The sequence below is a fragment of the Phytophthora infestans genome, genomic scaffold (assembly GCF_000142945.1).
Source record: "Phytophthora infestans T30-4 supercont1.101 genomic scaffold, whole genome shotgun sequence".
Classification (NCBI taxonomy): domain Eukaryota; phylum Oomycota; class Peronosporomycetes; order Peronosporales; family Peronosporaceae; genus Phytophthora; species Phytophthora infestans.
Window position 1 is genome coordinate 180,358 of NW_003303658.1, and position 18,605 is coordinate 198,962.

Consider the following 18,605-nt stretch of genomic DNA (forward strand, 5'->3'; position numbering starts at 1 on the left):
TTCGACGACGGCCGAATAGGAGGTCCTGAGCCGTCGGACCAGTCGGATTTCTCATCCTCGTCGTCCTCCGAGCTGCCAAGTTTACATCCAGGGGGAATGACACGTTTGGCTTTCCCCCTTCCTGGATCCAGTACGGGCCGGCGGATGGCTGGTGGAAGCGGGCTGGGGAACGGCAGGCGTCGTCACCGAGGGGCCAGCGGTGGATCCCGTCTTCGACGCCGATCCCGGTTGGGATATGGCCGTAGATCCCGCCTTGGCCGTCGGTCCGGACTTGGACACCGTGGGTCCCGTTTTGGATGGGACAACGGATCCAGTCTTGGACGCCGTAGATCCAGTCTTGGGTCCAGATCCAGACCTGGACGTAGCTGCAGATCCAGTCTTGGACGCCGAGGTAGACTTGGATCTAGCGGTGGATCCGGACTTGGATCCGGCACCCGACTTCGAGGGGGAGGCGGAAGGCTTGGACGCGGATGTGGATCCCGCCTTGGACACCGAGGTGGATCCCGCTTGCGAAGCCGTTTTAGAGACCGAAGTCGTTTTGGGCTTGGGCTTTCGGGGAAGCTCGAGCATGCTTACGGGGACGGGAGGATCCGGTGCTAGGAGCGGGAGATGCACTACGCGGGCGTTTCGCAGCCGACGGATCCGCCCCATTTACAGACGGAAGAGGAGCAGAGACGCTGGCAGAATGAGAGGGCCCCGACAGGGGAGGAAGGGGATCCGAAACGGCAGCTGTCACCAGCGCCAGTCGTCGACGTGCCAAATCCCGCTCCGATAAGCCACGATCGCGCTCCAGGACCAGCTGTTGCTGCTGAGTTTGAGCTGCGGCGAGTTGATCCTGGAGTTTCGCGGCGGTCGCATCGGCATCCTTCAATTTGTCACCTGGATTGACATAACAAGTGAATATGGAGTTACTAGCAAGGGCCAAAAGAGGATCCACGTACTCGTGCGGCGAAGCTTGGTTTCCAGTTCTGTTTGCGTTCGCTTGGCATCCGCCCACTCGGTAGCCGCCTTGTCCCGTTGGAGCTCGCTGTCCGCCAGTTTCGCTTGGATCTCGTCGCGCAATTGAGTTATACGCACGAACTCTTCGAGCGCGTAATCTCGCCCAGCAGACGCTTTTTCGAGCGACTCCTTGGTATCTTGCAACTCCTCAGAGAGTTGAGCCAGAGCTACATCCGGCGACGAGGGAGGTGGATTTGGCGCGGGGGACCCTCCACGCGCCGACCCTAAGGCGGATCCGCCATGGGTGGATCCCACATAGTCGTTGGTCACCACCTCCTCTTGGGTCAGACGCAACTCGTCACGGAGTCGGTCCAAGCTCGCGTCCGCGGCTGCCCTAGCAGTCTGAGAATCCTCCAGATCCCGCTCGAGGTCGTGGATCCGGGATTGGAGCTGGTGGATCTCAGATCCGGCGAGCGTCATCTCCCTAAGGAGATGGTCGTTGTCATCTCGCATACCATCTCGTTGACGGGAGGCGCGATCCAGCCGTCCGGTCAGGTCGCGGATCTCGACCGCCTGATCAGCCAACAAGCGTCGTAGGTCCTGCGAACGAGAGGCCGCACGGTGCTCCCACCCCTGGATCTCCATAGTCTGGTCATGGACCTGGGCTTGCAAGGGTTGGAGTTGGGTGGCGTGCAAAGACGCAGCTCGGTCGCTAACATCTTGGGCCGCCTGGAGCTCTGCCGTCAAGGTTTGCACCCGATCGGAAAGAGTTTGGGCCAGGGTACGCAGATCGGTGGGCGACATCGAAGAGGGGCTGACCGGAGGAGTGGCGGATGGAGCCTTGCCCGGCGATTGACTGGTACGCTTGGTGGGAGACATGTGTCACGAAGAGGAGAAGGCGGTTATGGATGCTGGTAATGCACGTCGTAAACGCTGTTGTGCAGCGCCGACAACGTACAGGAGGCAATTGTGGTGAAGTGCTTTCTCAGAAATAAGAGAATGGACCTGACGCGGGGTCACGATCCTGAATCAGTGACAATTTCAAGTGATTAGAGGATTTGGATTGTCTGGCACGGATGCAAGTTGCCTGTGGTGGATTAGCCATGACGAGCGGCCCCCCGTACGAAACGACGATGGATCTGGTATGGGTGATGTACGGGAAGGCAAGATCCACCGAGACCTGTCTCGGATCCACCCTTACCTGGATTCACTTAGATGGATATGGGATATACTATATGAGAGTAAATCGAGTGTGGATCCTATGGACAGATGATGGTAGGTGCCCTCTGAAGGTGGATCTAGTAGCCACGGCTAACAAGAAGTCAAGATCCACCGCGAGGCGCCCCGGATCCCACACTTCCGAGTTCGGATCCAAGGATGGAGGATCCCGCATAGAGGGACCTGGATCCAGGACACAGGGATGATGGATGTGGTGGATCTCGGACTTTCGTGGGACAATGGAGATCACAGACGGTTGCGGGATGATGTTGGATGATTGGAGAGCACAGATCCATGACGAGTGTACACTTACAGTGAAGTGGATCCAGGCGACCTGGATCCGGATAAGTGTACCCATAATAGGGTGACCATAATGATTATGCCATGGATCTGGTGGATCTGAAGATAATACAGCTGGGATGATGGGTCAAGGGAAGAAGGGACATGCAGCCGAGCCTGGTAAGGGATTTAGCAAGTGAAGGCATAGAAGGTAGAAACCCAGGCAGGTATAGGCTTAAGTATCAATACAGAACCCAATTTGCACAGTATCACGCAAGTGCCTTCCTGCCCTCAAGAACCGGAACTACATTGACCGTACGAGCTAGGAGAAGGTTGGGAATTGCGAATCTAGTGTTGGTAGTGATAGCTGGATAATACATTGGCCAGATCCTACAACCTAGTGAGCTTTTCCTTTACTTGTGCAGATCCGACAGGTTAACCGAATTTACTACTTGGTCGGTTACTCCCTAGAGGTTCTCAACTCTCAAGATCCCGTCACAGGAGGCGGCAAGTACGACGCAAAGGAACTACAAAGGCAAGGGAACACACCCGCAAGGCAACCCTACGGCCAGATCCACGATCTAGGCCCCGGATCCATAAGCTCGAATATTCGCTTAGGATACGGAGCCATCCACGGACGCAGAGTGAAGATTTTCCACTGCTGCTCCACCCCATCCCCACGTCTCGCCAAGACACTCAAGCTTCACCACTTGAACTCTTCGGAAGTTACCGAGAGAGCAGATCCCGCCCTACCGACGGGTACACAAGGTGAGAAAAGTTCAGCAGAACACGGATCATCGGGGGACCCCTCCGTTAGTCGGTGTCTGGGCGCAGTTGGTAAGTTGGATCTGGCAATCTCGCAGATTTTGCTGATCCCGCTACACGACAACCTCGCTCAATGCCAGCCAACGGAAGCCAGTGGAGACGTTCCCATAAGGCGAACCCGAGATCACCCTGTTTGCCGCCGTCACCCCGAAGGTTCGCCCAGACTATCTTGAGACGAGTCTCAATGGGCGGCACGCTTGGAGATGGGGGACGCTTGGGATCGAAGTCGACGGTGTCGAAGAGACACGCCTGGAGAGGGATAGAGCTGCCGGAGTTGCTGGTACGGGTGATCAGGATTCGAGTAGTCGAAGTACGCTTGGAGACCCTCCAACGTCGTACGGACGGTTACATCACCAGCTGGCTCGGAAAGTGTCATGCTCAAGAGTCGTTCGAAACACTTCTTGGCACCTGCGTCGGCAAACTCCATGTCCAAGTACGGAAGAACTCACGGTGGCAAGGTGGACGAGGCCGGCACCGTAGGGCGAGCACCAGGCAACACGCGGTGAGGCAACGGCTCAACCGACGGTGCACCACCACGACGCGGCACCGAAGTGTAGATGGCCGTGATCTGGCGTCCAGGTTCAGCATCGAGAGTCCTAGAGAGCGGACGAGGAGACGCCGGGGCTGGAGGCGAAGATGGTGGTGCTTGTTGGCTTGACGATGACGGAGGAGGCGGACCACCAACTATGATCGGGGAAGTGACCATCGGCGAAGGATTTGGCCGAGGAGGAGTCGGAGGCCGAGTGGGGCCAAGACCGCTCCAGTTGCCGTCGGAATCTTCAACATCGTCATCATCAACTGTGCTTGAATGCTCAGTATGCGGCGGAACATCACAGCCACCACTTGTATCATCAGGAGAATCATCCACCGAAAGTTCGTCATATCCACGTTATCTCCACAATCGTCATCAACATTTCCATCGTCATCAATCTCCATCGCAAAATCGGTCGAAGACGCACTTGGCGCGGCAGCTGATGGAACAGTCGGAGTCAGCTTTGAAGACACAGATTCTTGTGGAGCAGCTTCAACAGGGGTAAGCCCTGCTGTAGAAACTACCTCCGATACTTTAACCGCCTTGGGAGTCGCAGCAGACGACGAAGCAGCCTTGCCGGATAGGACGGTGTTATCCGACTCATCATCTTCGTCATCCGAACCGAACATGGGTCGAAATTGCTCGGCCTCAAGCAAGGCCTCTTCAGCGGCACGTATGTCAGCTGATGAAGGAGAGATCGTCGAAGCTGGCGGCTTTGCCACGTCGGGAGGACCCTGAGACGGAGGCGAAGGCGCGTCGGGAAGTCCGGAAACATCGTCGTGATCCCGAGGGTCCACGTCTTTACCCGAAGACTCGGTGGCAGTATCTTGAGCCGACAGAACACCACTTGAAACCCAACATCCACCATATCCACGTCACTCTGGTCACCGCTGAGGTCGACCACAGCGGGAGTCGAGGAAGACGCTGGTGTGGTAGGTGGCGACCATGAGCTAGGAGAGGATGGTACAGACTTAGACCGAGACTTCATATGACGTCGGGGCGACTTGGCGGATGAGCGAAGGCGAGTCTTCTGGCGCTTCTTCTGGGCCGCTTTCTTCCATGCCTTCGGGCTGAATAGCGACCGACGTGTCGACTTGATAGTTGAAGTGTCGGCAGGTGGCACATTACCGAGACCAGCAGCTGCCATTAAGGTACTGTCCTTGTCCGTCGGGGTGGGAGCCTTGTCTTCATCAGAGTCGTCCAGCTCGTCGTCTGACTCCTTGCCACCTGGTCGAGGGCGCTTGTGGGGCTTCCCATGAGACACTTGGTGAGCGGCCTTGGCCAAAGCTGCAGGGAGAGCTTGAGGATCGTCCGAAGTCGCGGCAGCAGACTGTATGCGCTGCAAAGCGACCAACGTCTCTTGGTCCAAGTCCAGCGCGTCCGGGTCCAGCTCATCCGCAGTCAGACCTATCACGAAGGATTGTGAACGAACGTTAGTTACTGAACACACGGTGGAAATAGCAACATTAGGAACGTACCATCAACAGCCAGACGCAGTACCTCGGGATCCATCCCGGCCAGACTCACGTGTGCACGGACAGTGCGGTTTACTTGAAGGAGGCGAGTGTTGCGAGCTTGCTGGTTCTCTAGGACCTTGCGCGTGCGTTGTCGATATACGTGCCCTTGGCAAGCTTGACCAATAGGAGATGAAGTTGCCGAGTCTGTTCGGTGTTCGCGCCGATCGAAGACGTGTATACTTCGCGTTCACGGGCCAGCTTCTTGTTTAAGGTGGCGATATACGCGTCCCGAGCTTGAACCTCGCAGTGAACACGACTCAAGTCTTCTGAATGTTGCTCCATGGTAGCCTGAACACTCGCGAGCATGGCATCGTTCTTGGGGTTGGACTCGCGGAGAATCTTGACGTCCTTGCGAAGAGCTTCGACTTCGGCGTTGGCAGCCTTGAGGTACGTCTCCGCGTTCTCCCGAGCCATGCTTTCGGGTGCCACCGAACGTCCTCGGTCTGGGCAGCCCGCAACTGACGCTCCAAGCTGATAACTCGGTCGGGCAATGCCAACAACGCATCAGGAAGAGGATGTACGGCGGCGAGGACTTCGTCGAAGCCCACAGAGGTCTCGAGGCGACGTTGAGCGTGGATATCGCCGTGAAGAGGAGGCGCAACGTTGAGCTGCACTTGGTTACGAGCCATCGCAGTCAAGTACGGAATTATCGGGGTCATCATGTGATCGACCAATGCCTCCGTACTTTCAGCCAGCATGGTGCGCAATGAATCCTCGGTGAGTGGTTAAGGACCACCAGCAGGTGCAGGCGGACCAGCAGGAGGTGAAGAGTCCGGGGCAGGAAGCGCCGGAGGTCCGGCTGATGACGTTGCCGTCGGAGGAAGTGTAGCAGGCTGAGGGGCGTTCGAAACCTCAGTGTCGCCCTCCTGAGAGACCAGACGAGTAATGCATGGTGATGAGCAAGGCGCCGATGATTCAAGAGGAAAATGAGCTGACGTACCTCCAGATGTGCACGTTCACGACGTCGGCGAGGATTGAGACGCTGAAGCGCGTTGTGAACGGCCCGATTCAAACGCTTTGACATGCGGTGCTTGAATGACTAATTGGAGAATGAAGAAATGTCACAACGCGCACCTGTACCGTGGCTTCCATTGCGGCAGGGGCAGTTGTGGTGTAGTGAATTCTCCATAATTGCGGATAATCGCCCGTTGACAAAGATGCGACGCCGCCCAAGATGTTCAAGCGACGAACCCTCGGTCATGTGATGTACAGTGACTCCAAGGTGCAAGAGACTCGACGGCGTCAGTACCGAACTCTCCACGGATATTGGATACGGTCCAGATATCACTCAATCCAGGCTGTCCTTATTATTAATAATGGACTGGCCGGATTCGCATTCAGCGGCCAAGAACTGACCATCTACGCTACGAACCCTCGGTGGCGGTTGGGATGAGCTCGCGGAAGACTCAGCGACCCTTGAAAGGCACGTTCACCGTCTGGGACAGGGCGCGAGCCGTTAAAGATACTCATGCGACGGTGCAGACGACGCTTGGCGTGCAAGAAGATCCATAACGGATCATTGTTCACTTGATATTTGTAAACTTTATTAGGACTTCTTATTAGGAATAGACCCGAAAGGGTAACATAAATACAGAACAGAATTTCCACTCAAGCACACAGAGCGATGTCCGGCTTCAAAGTAAGCGTCTGGTCAAGCTTGTTTGAGTGTGTTATGCCTGTCGGTGAACTCGAAGTTCTGTAGCGAGGGTTCATCCGGCAAGGCCAAGAGACTTTGTGTATTGGCCGATTACAATCGGGAGGTTTTTACGTGACGGCTTATTGTTGCCTATTTGCACGACTGGGAGTGCTTGAATTGCATCCCTTGTATTCTTCCAACCGAGTATTGAACACTCGGTGCCCTCGTAAAAGGCTTACCCGTGCCTGGTACCCTTCCGCTGTTGGGACCACGAGGATCCATAACATCTGCTAGCTTTGCTCGTGCTAGTAGCGTGTTCTTATTTTTACTGGTTGGCCTATATAAGTAGTTTACAAGGTCCAGTTTGGCCCGGTGCAAGGGCAGAACTGGGGTCTTCAGGTCCGCCCGAACGATCGTTTACTATCCTAGTAGACGTATTGTTGTGGGAACGGCCTAACGTCATTTGTTGCTAGAGTTCATGTGGGAATTCCAACACCACACCAGGGCCCTTCCAACGACAGAGTCGGCAAGATAAACTCCTCTCGAGGATCTTTAAGTGCAGTTGATCCGCGTTCTTCTCGTAGAGGTCCGAGATCTTCTTAGTTAGCTACTCCTTCAACCGCGAATCGGAGGGAGCAACGAGACGCTCAAGTAGTTCTTCGGTCCTGGTTAGGAAGTCTTGGAGCTTAGTAGCGGGTGGGGAGTAGAAGAGTCGTCCTTCGACTCTTCTTCCCGCTTTGACTCGCTAACACCGTCCTGAACAGCTGCTGCTGATGCGTACTACTGCGACCGACTGGACGCATATCCTTCGCCAATACATCCTTCACACCAACCGCCTTTGCCTGAAGCTTCAATCTTTACGAGGAAATATACTGCTCGCCTAACCACGGCACGCCAAGGGTTTGGTACGGTTCCTCGAGAGACCATCAAATCGTACTCGGCTCGGCTGAGGTCAGAGGGCCTCTCTGGAGAATCTTCCAGGGCCAGTGCGATATTATCTTCCACTACGGAGGGGTCCATGGGACACACTTCTCCCCGCTGAAGAGGTATCTTCAACCCCGGGAAGTGTCCTATCTTCTTAGGCACATCCTGCCACGAGAATCTCTTCGTCGAAGTCCTGCCTCCTTCGTCTCGGTAATCCGAGTCGCCCGATGTCACTGAGTTGATCAGGACCGGCGATTCCTCTTTGAAATTATGGTTCGTAAGTAAGTTGGCGCGCTTCGCTTCATCGGACGAGGCCAGTGTCTTTTGGAACCACTCCAGAGTACTTTGGAGTAGACAGTCGACCAGGGAAGAATTTCGAGTCCTCGCTGTGGTTCTCTTCTGGGATGTCGAGTAGGACACTCAATTCGGCAATAGGTAACTCATTCGACTGCTCCGCGTTTTCGATCAACCTGCGCTTTAGTCTACCTTATCAAGAGGGAACAGTCGGTCTTCGAGTTCTCTGTCATATTCTTCCTTCTCTTCGGCCAGCTCAGATGGTCCTCCGTACTCCAAAGCGTCCAGTTCTTCCTCGGAGAACACCCTCGCGAATGCAGGCCCCTTCCCGGGTTTATCCTTTATAGGACTAGGAAGGGCGACGTCCTCAGAGTCCTCTGCGGAGGAGTCGTTTCTTTCGGGAGGGGTCACGTCTTTCTCCCTCCCTCTTGGCTGCATCCTCGAGACTGGGACACTTGCTTCCGTAGTTCCACACTCTTCTCGGGGCGGGCTTTCGAGTACCTCTGTCACGTCTAGGGGTAAATTATATTGTAGCAGGTGGTCTTCGGACTCACCATTCTCCTCATCAAGCTCTAGTACACTCGAACCCACACTCTCGTGGTTGGTTGGCGTCGTCGGGCAATCACATTCCGTCGAGGACGCCCAGGGTCGCGGCCCCTCTGCTTCCCCTTCCTTGGTTAGTTCTCCTCTCACTGCTTCGCTTTCACTCTCTTGGTCTTCTCTCGTAAGCACTCCTTGGTTTGCACTCCAACGCTCGTCAATGTTCGCGGCTATCGAGAGACCGTCCCATACGGGTCCTGAACCTTCCTCCGTCACAAACGCTTCTTGTTCCATTCTCCAACTGCCGACCGCATTTGGGACCAACGACAGACCGTTCCCCAGGGGCTCAGTACCCCCATTCACAAGCGGTAGTTGATCCTCAGTTCTCGTCATATACTCGTCAATCACAGTCGTTTCATTTTCTTCCAGCAAGGCGACACTCGTTTTACCCACAACAGGACACAATTCATACCTCTCGGTCGACTCCTCCGCGCAGGTCATAGTGTTCCCATTTGTGTCGATCCATAGACAAGAGGAAGAAGCGACACTCCCTTCCCCTCCCTCTCGCCCCCATCACTGCTGGTTGGGCGCTTGTCCCTGGACGGGTACCGTCGCCGTCGCGGCACGAGCACCGAATCTCTTCAGCGACGTCTTCAGAGGACACTCAGCGAGCATGTGACCCGGTTCATCACACAAGAAGCACTTGCGACCGTTCCTCGGCGGGTTGTTTCGGAGCACGCTAGGAGGATCACGCTCACACTCAGCGCAGATGTGACCCACTTCCTTGCAGTGAGGACACACGTGGCTTTGCTGCGCCGACAGTGAATCCGACTACACCCCAGAGTGTGACAACGGCCACAGACGAGAAGACCATCTTGAGTGTGCAAGTCCGGTCCTAGACGAACACCTCTTATAGCCGTAATAGGAAGCGTTCCATTAGGTTGATACTGCTGGAAAGCACTCTGCTCAGGAGGAGTGCAAGCTGCAGTCACATTCATAGCAGGAGTAGCAGAGACAGCAGCCATAGGACGCTCCATCAACTGCTGTTGTTGTTGAGCGAGCCGATCCTACGTCTGCGGCATCATGTTCATCATGCGTTCGAGGACAGCGTTCTCCTGGGAAGCTCTAGGGGACGGAACATTATCGAACTCGGAGTCATCTTCGACTGGGCGATGCATATTCTTGGGGAGCAAGATGGCCACAGCCGCAGGGATGGAGTCAATCACGGTCGTGGTGAGAGCGTTTATCCAATCCCTGTTCCGAAGTCCCGACAAGAAGTACTGGTAACGCATTTGAGGATCGTAGCACTGGGCATCATCGCAGAGGCTCGAAATCACGTCACCCCACACTTGTCGGCGGACATTCCCCGGGGTCGCTTAGTACTCGACCAGTTGCAACGGGGGTTGACTGATGAACTGGCTGTGAAACCGAGTCCTCAGGGTTTCAAAGCTGTCGATGCGCGAGTACACCCACCTGTCCTCACCGGCCTTGCCCTTCAAGCACTCACGGAAAGCACTAAGTCGGAGGGGGTCATCCAGTCCTATAGTAGCACGTTCAAAGGCTTCCCAGAATGATCGAGCCTTTTCCACTGACGCTTCTTCCGAGTAGAACGGTTGAATCATACGAATAGCGTTACGGATGTTAGTAGGCATACCGTACTGGCCAACAGTCGTCGAAGGGTTTTACCATACGTCGGGGAGGCGTAGTAGGAGTTACTTCCATAGCCACCATACGCAAGACCCTGCTGCGTTCCGACAGAGGCCGTAGCTCCTCCGTTTCCGCGGGGAGCTCCGGTAGCCCGAGTAGGGCCGGTTCCGTACGCGATCCCACTTGTAGTCGAAGCTCTAGACCCGGGAGCCTACGTAGGGGCTCGTGCTGTAGGAGCTGATGCCTGGATAGGAGTACTCAGTGGTGCTTGAGCCATCGCGGCTTGAGCGTTCCCTACTCCACCTTGTAGGTCACCAGTAGGCTGAAGACCCCAAGGAGGTGCGTTAGTGGTTCCCGGAGGAACACTCGCAGGAGAAGCACTTCCACTGTTCTCAGGGACATTCGGTAGAGAGAAGAACGGGTTGAAGTCTTGCCCATAAGCCGTAGTCGGGGTCCGGATAGGGAAACCTTGGTACGACGGGATCGCAGTCTTCACCCGAGTCGTTAGCGGGGGAGTCCCTAAGTGACCGTTCCCATCGGTTCTCTCCATAGCCGCCGCTATCGCCGGGGGGGGGGCACAGATCCCAACCAGTTGAGGGAGTTAAAGCCAGCCTTGCACCGTACCTCGACCGCCTCCGCCGTCTAGGGTTAATATTGGGCCCAACGCTTCCGTAGTTAAGATCGAAGGGACCCCGGAGCCCGAAACGTCCGCGGGTGGCTCAATCCCAGTGCCCGAGCTGTTCCCTCCAAGCCGGTTGACGGCTTGGTGTAGGATGTTTTGTAGGTTTTGGAGGCGTTGCGTAGTTGACAGACTGGGTCGCGTCCTTGAAGGTAGACTCCCAGTCTGACCTTCTCCATCTCTGGAGGTGTTGCCCGCGTTTTCTCCGGTGTTCGTAGATGCCATCTCGTTCGTGTAGTAGCTTCCTTCTTGCGTCCTCAGCGAGTCTTTACTTGAATCGAGAAATTCTCCAGCGAACAGACTACCCTACTTCTCCACCAAATGTCGTATACCTCCACCAACAAGGGTCGGGTAATCCGCGGCTGCTTAGGGAGTGCGGTTTCGCTCAGTGGCCGGAACGGTAGATAAGAACACTTAAAGTGAATAACAATTTCTTTATTAACTTGGCTTCCACTTGAGTAGAAGGTGGGAAATATAAGACTGAGAGCTAACTGGAAGAGAGGTCTAACACCTCCCCTTCCTCACATACACTACACCACTTCTCTTACACTTGAACTAAGAGTTCGCCTCACCTGCCATCCGCCCTCGTGGGACAACAGGGAGCTCTGGGAAGGGACCCGATTGCGCTAGGCGCCTTAGTCGCACGTCGAACGAGTCTCAATGTTTCCGGACCACTCTATAGGGTCACTCTAACGGGCTCGGCCTGGGGCAGCGAGCCGCCGAGTTCAACGGGTACCATCCTGACGGGACGGCGGGGCGAGGAGTAGCCACAGGACCTCGAGTCATCCCTTCAGGACGCCCTACTCCTGGAATGCCCCCCTCGTTCCCGGATACGGGACACAAAACAAGTACTTCTCTGTCCCATAAGGATTTCGTTTTGTGTGTCATACACGAAATATGCTACAATGATCCCATTGGCTGATACCATGCTTCTTTCAATTGTTTGATGACATTTTCCTCTGATTTGATACATATCGACTTAACAACCAGTAAAACCTCATGTAATTGAGCGCCTAGTGGCGAGTGTTACACACATCGATCGTGATTACGCTGATGTGTACATGTATAGGATCGCCATATCGGAATGAGCATTCACTGCAAGTTTTGGAAAATTTCGCTATTTAACCCACGAGTTCCGAAAAATAACAGAGGGCCTTTTTATATGAGCCCACATTCACGACGTTTCCGGTACCTTTAAGAAGCTACAAAAAATAAAGCCAATAACACGCTGACTCAAGCTTTCGAAAAAGGGTACTTAAACCTCACATTGGCTCAAAAACCCAAAATCTCTAAAAATTGGTGGGACAGAGAAGTACTACATGTAATAATAGAACTAAACCTAAACTACCGCCGCGTAGCGGCGGGCTCGGCTAGTTTACTACTAAAAGTAAGTACTAGTAGTATTGCTATGGTCAATGTACATTCGGAGGCCCTGTTGCTACGTTATCCGGAGCTTTCCTCGCAGTGTTATTTGTAAATTGCTGAACGACACCAGCCCGCTTTCAGTTGTGTCCTACTAAGGTTAGCTTTCATGACCAACATATCGACTAATGTTGCAGGATCTCAAACGCTCCTGCATCCTCAAAACACAGTTCTTACGAACTGCGAATTCATGAACTTCGAGCATATCTAGATAGCGTTCCTTAACTCAAGAAGTGACCGAGCTATGCCCCAAAAAGTTAGTGGTCATAATAACCTGGCGCGCAGTGTAGCTTATTCGTCACTCTACTTTGCGTTGGGGTCAATGTGGGTTGCGGCTTCCTCAGCGAGTTCCAGTGCATTTTCCACAAAAAAAGCTTTGTCAAATGCCACTTCCTCCAGCACGCCATCCTCGTAGCTGGCCTTGTACGTCGTGAGCAGCTGCTCATCATTCTTGCGGGCTAGTGACTTGAGCATTTTAAGAGCCTTCTCGTTTTCAAAACGTCCCTCCTTGTGAAGCTTGTTCAGCATGCGCAAGACGTCACTGGACACGGCACTTTCAGTGGGAGGAACAGCAGAAGGCGTTGTTGCAACTTCAGGTTCGGTCGCTTGAGTTGCACCTGTCAGTTCAGCGAAGACATCATACATAAAGAAACCAGCACGCTAAGTTCGGAGCCACTAACCCGATCTACATACGCACGCTTAGTGCCTAGGTAGGTACCTTCGATGCAACGCGGATTTTTCGTCAATATCCTCACGAACGGCTCAATGTCCCCCGCTGTGGGCACAATAATGGCCAGCGGCTGGCCTGGAGCAACGTTGCTGGAGCCCTCATTCACCACTGATATCACGAAACAGCAACGAAGAGAAAGACGAACACACACACGCATCAGTCACGGTCGGAACTTACCGAAGCTGGAGTTTATTCCACTCACATAAGCGTGCGACGAATCCATCGTCACCAGACTCGAGCTGGAAGCACAGGTCCGGCGTGTCAATCTACCAATCCAACAGCAGTAGCAGTAGCAGAGCCCCGTAAGTTCTTAGCTCTGGCAGCTTTCTGGATTGTCGTACCTCGCACATGTGCGTGCCATCCGTCACAGCCGCCCCCTCCTGCACGTACCACTTCGTCAGCGTCGTGTCCCCGGCACCACTACCCACTTCCTGCGTCAATCAAATATTATCCGTGAGAACTTCGCATAAAACCTCGTCCCTTGCTACACAGTAAACGCCATGCACCTTGAAGTCCAGATCCGGCATTCGAAACTTGATGTGACTGGGTAAGTCCACTTCCTTGTGCTTCTCCTCGCTCGGCGGAACTCCGCTATCCATGGAGAAGAGAGCGGTTGAATGCAGTACATTCGCTAGCGTGCGTCTCACAGTCAGTGCCACTCTTCGGTGGCCGTGCGCCGCCAGAGCCCGAGACGACAGCATCATGTCAGATGCCAACAATTGGTTACTCTAAGTGAATCTTGGCTACCGGTACTTATTTTACTGTTTTTTCTACAGAATTCACTCGAAGGACCGGTTAAAACCATGTGAGCCACCTTTAAAAAAACGTGCGAAACATGTTTTTCTGTGTGCCACACCGTTTAGCTTGGGTGGTGGCTGCATCACCACCACCAATCGCCGCCTTATTTTCCACCCACCTCTTGGAAGCTACTATCATTGGAATTCTCCGCGAGAAACGAAAGGAAGAAGCATGAGGTGAGTCTTGATAGCGCTCGTGGCCGCGTACAGCATGCTGAGATGCAGCTCATGCCGGCCATACAGATGCAGCACAGCGTACTAACCTCTTTCTACTGCATCGTTACCTTGTCTCAGCAACACCAGCATTGAAAACGCGACCACGCTGAACCTGTCCCTCCGCCTACGTGGTGGTGGTAAGGTCCACGGCTCGCTGGCACGTGCCGGTAAGGTGAAGGGCCAGACCCCCAAGGTCCCCAAGCAGGAGGACTCGAAGAAGGCGCTTACGGGCCGTGCCAAGAAGCGCTGGCAGTACAACCGTCGCTTCGTCAACGTCGTGGCGGGTATGGGCGGCAAGAAACTTGGCCCAAACTCGAACGCTGCCAAGCAGTAAACAGGCAGCCAGTAGGCTGGACACAGTCAGTGGAGATCGGCGACGTGATGAGCCGAGTGTGTGGCATCGATGCAGGTTTGGCAGGCTTCCCGTCTCTCTCGACTGTGGGCACCATCCCCTTCAGGCAGTGGTGGTGTCAGCTTCTCTTCTGTGGCGCCTTGCGATCCAGCTGTCTTGGTGGCGGTCGTTGGCGTAGATTCCTCGGGAGCTTTACGGCTCCGGTGCTTTCGCATATTCCAAAATCAACCGAATGCTAAATTTAACGCTCAGGTGTCGCTTTTTTGGTCTCGTGCAATCCGTCGTTGACCCTGGTGTAGTAGTGTAGCCTTGTGTGAACTGATTTGCAATCGTCACATTCTTTGTTCCTAAAGTTACTTTTCGACATGCTGCTGTTGTTACTTCCAACCTGCCATGCGACGATGTCTGAATGGAGTGCTTTGGTGAGTGCCCTCTTTCCGGAGTACAAGTTTAGGTCATGTACAGCGATGACTCAGTTGCATCCGAGGTGGAGTCTGAGGTTGAGAATGTCTACGGCGATGGCGGCAGTGTAGTTGCTAGCAAAATTGCCGAGAGTGGTGATGTCCTCAAGCCATCACCGGTGTTGAAGCAGCAGCCCAAGCGTAGCAAACCTGCAATCTATGACGCGTACGAGGCAAACGATGATGACTACAGTGCCGAAGACTTCGAAGACGATTTTGAAGAGGACGAAGTCGAAATTTCTGCCATCCATCCCGTCCAGGCATCGTCGCCCACTCGCTCAGTCACAAGCAACACTCGCCGCTCGGTAGTAGTTTCTGATGGCGTGTCGGGATACGACTACGAGTATGGTGAAACCTCTTTCGAAGAAGAAAGTCGTCGCTCGCAGAGTCAGCGCAGCTTGAGGCAAAGTAATCGCGTCGTGGATCTCTCAGTTCGCGCGGCATCATTCTCATTAAACCCAGCACAACCAACATCAGAAAGCAACAAAGACCTCACACAAATCAATGATGTGCTCGCTCCGGACGTTCATTCACCTGTGGCAAGTGCCAAGGTTTTTACAAGACCCACTTCGCAAGTGCTCGCATCGGTTGCGGTAGAAGAAGCTGAGGCTATTGCTGCCATGCAGAGCAAGCAATTTTCGTTGCTTTTACGTAAAATGGAGAGTAAGTTCGAGGACGAGATCGATAATCTACGCGAGAAGAATGCTTTGCTCACATGGAAGGAGCGCGAGCTGAAGGCGTCACTGCGGCGAGCGAAGGAGGAGCTCACGATGCGCAAGGCACGCATCGAGAAAAAGCGTCGGCGTGCAGCTGACAGGCGGCGGGAACACGAGCGAGCAGCAGAACGTGTGCAGCAGGAGCTCGTGGCTGCTCAGTCTTTCATCGTGGAGCGAGATCGTCGAATCGAGAAACTGCAACTCGACCTTGTCGAATTGCGAGGAGTACTTCAGAACGTGGAGCGAGAGAAGCATGAGGCGGGGGAGCGCAACATTTCACTTGCTGAAAAGCTTCAAGCAGCACTTGGAGACTTTCATCAGCTCACATGCAGCTTCGAACACGCAGTCAACGCCAAACTGGCCTGCGAGCAGCGTATCGAAGAACTGAAAGGGATGCATCGAGTACAACTTGAAGTGATAGAGCATAAATGTCAAGTCGATGTGGACGCTGCTCGTCGAGCACATGCCGATGAGGTTGCAGCGCGCGTAACTGAACGACAAACGCTACCAGAAGCTCACAAACGTGTCGTGGAGGCGGAGAAAGAGCGCTATGAGATGCTGGAGACTGCCTTGAACAATCAGATTCATGAGCTGGAGTCTCGTACAGCCCAGGATACTTTGGCACACGCTGCGGAACTTGCACGGGCTATTGAAGCTAAGCACCGGGCTGAACAGCGGGCAGACAGACGGATACAAGATGAGGTAGACCGGGTACGAGTATGTCATGGTAATTTGCAATAGTCAACCAGCTTTCTCTAACTCGTTGATTGGTAACCAATGTACTTAAAGATTGCACGCGAGCGCGAAGCTGTAGATGAGCAACGACGCGAGCTGTTGGTATCAATGGCTCGCACAAATGCTCGCTTCGACGAGGAACGAGGCAAAATGGAGGCACGGAGTTGCGAGCTGGACGCGCGGCGGCGTGAGCTCGCAGGCGAGCGCGCTGAGCTCGAGGCTCGTATCGGATACATTGAGCAACGCATACGACGTCTGGAAGAAGATGAGGCGCTCGTCGAGAGGCGCCGCACAGAGCTAGCCGCTGTCGGGCGAAAAACGTTGGTGGAGTCGCACGCTCTCGCCCGACGTGTGCAGGAGTTTGCCGACGTCACCGAAGAGCGCGATAAGTTGCGCTCTCTCGTGAAGGTTCTGACGGAACGTTCAGAGCGAAGTGAGCAGCGTGCAATGATGCTGGAGCAGGATCGTGAGAAGTTGGAGACTGCCGCGCATGAGCTTCAGCAGGAGCGATTGCTGGTTGCCAAGCAGCACATGCAATCGCGCTACTTTTTAAACGGGGCGCGCAAGCTCGAGAGTATGCTACATCAGAAGCACTGCGTCATGGAAGCGGCAAACAACAGCTCTCCAGCGCGTTCCAAACCGTCTTCAACAACAAGCAACCAATTTGAACCAGTGCTCGAAAAAATATTTTAATATATCACATCTTAAACATCTACTGCAGCAACCTGTCTGTCCGTCACACTAAATTGTCGTGCCTGTCACGCTTTTCCGGACAAATCATTGGATAAAATAATTTAAATATTCCTACTGGCTGCCGAGCGCAGCGAAGGTGGCCCCGATTGGCCTAAAAGCTGCCGAGCGCAGCGAGGCGGCCCAAATCGGCACCTTCTGCAACCCTGCGGGCCTTTGAGCCCGCCTGAGCCAAATCTACCAACCTACCGTGCGAGTAGTGAAGCGAGCCCGTGGCGAGCGGAACGGAGGCAAAATACAAGGAACGACATTCATTCTTTCCCGCCGCGTAGCGGCGGCACTCGACTAGTCTTAAACATCTACTGCAGCAACCTGTCTGTCCGTCACACTAAATTGTCGTGCCTGTCACGCTTTTCCGGACAAATCATTGGATAAAATAATTTAAATATTCCTACTGGCTGCCGAGCGCAGCGAAGGTGGCTTCAATTGGTTAAAACTAGAATGTGTAGTTGACATCAATAAATGCATGTGTTTCCCAGTTTACATATGGGGATTTGCACAAAGTCCGAAGGCGGCATCGTTTAAATATTAAATACTTTTTCATAATGCATGTTGTTATTGATATTTGAATACTACAGTAAACGGAGGGTAGGGTGCTTAGCGTACACGTAAGCATGCGTGTTTCCGAGGACATGGTTTAAGTATACTAAATACTCTGTACTCAGTAGGATCTGTGTGTTACACTGACTAAAATGAAATTTCATTTTTCTTACTGCAAAAATATTAGCATTAATAAGTTATCTGAGTGGGTTTCTGGTATTGCTAAATCGTACACGTTACATGTACAGCAGTAGCCGGTCGTGTAGACTGGCCGTAAGAACAAAACTGTGCTTATAAACGTTGTCACTTGATCCACAAAGATATATAGTGTTAGATTGACGTGTGAACAAAAAGAAGTTATATGTGCTGATGACAATTACTACTGTAAGCGAATTGAACTTGACCATTGTTTCCTTAGCGTTTTTTTAGACAACAAAATTCTGATACTTCTTAATAGGTAGACGCGTTGCCGACAAGGGCGTAAAATAAGGTTTTATATGCAGTGGTAAGATAACAGCACAACATGAGAGGTGTCAATTTTGGTTATTATAAGAAGGCCCGTAAAGAAACGTTAATCAACTTAGAGCCTAATATTTTGGAATCATCAATTAAGTATCAAATAAAAATACCGCCGTCAACAACAACAACAGCAAGGCGTCTTGCGACGCATGGTTATATTCAAAGGCTATAAGCATAACAGGCACAGATTGAGTGTCTAATGACTAATTCTGAATCAGCACAAAATGAACACACTTCAAGGCATAAAAAAATGCTACAGCTTGAATATTTTTATTAAATATTCAAACTGTAACAATGTCCATTTTCTTTCAAAGTAGCGAGTTTGGTTTGCGAAAAG

The 18,605-nt window shown here is 53.2% G+C and overlaps 3 protein-coding genes across 3 annotated transcripts; 2 read left to right on the forward strand and 1 right to left on the reverse strand.

Moving 5' to 3' along the window:
• Positions 1 to 12,681: 12,681 nt before the first annotated feature.
• PITG_19668 (uncharacterized protein) lies at positions 12,682 to 13,915 on the reverse strand (the record flags this gene model as incomplete). Its single annotated transcript, XM_002896178.1, has 5 exons — positions 12,682 to 13,069; positions 13,171 to 13,290; positions 13,385 to 13,448; positions 13,524 to 13,613; positions 13,689 to 13,915. 5 exons carry the CDS (start codon positions 13,884 to 13,886, stop codon positions 12,756 to 12,758), a joined length of 786 nt encoding a protein of 261 aa, XP_002896224.1.
• Positions 13,916 to 14,085: 170 nt separating this feature from the next.
• PITG_19669 (ubiquitin-like protein/ribosomal protein) lies at positions 14,086 to 14,822 on the forward strand (the record flags this gene model as incomplete). The annotated part of the gene is made up of 2 exons (XM_002896179.1): positions 14,086 to 14,156; positions 14,274 to 14,822. 2 exons carry the CDS (start codon positions 14,152 to 14,154, stop codon positions 14,527 to 14,529), a joined length of 261 nt encoding a protein of 86 aa, XP_002896225.1.
• A 182-nt stretch (positions 14,823 to 15,004) lies between these two features.
• On the forward strand, positions 15,005 to 16,910 carry PITG_19670 (uncharacterized protein; the record flags this gene model as incomplete). The annotated part of the gene is made up of 4 exons (XM_002896180.1): positions 15,005 to 15,439; positions 15,560 to 16,435; positions 16,514 to 16,818; positions 16,898 to 16,910. The coding sequence occupies 4 exons, from the start codon at positions 15,005 to 15,007 to the stop codon at positions 16,908 to 16,910; spliced, it is 1,629 nt and encodes a 542-aa protein (XP_002896226.1).
• Positions 16,911 to 18,605: the final 1,695 nt, after the last annotated feature.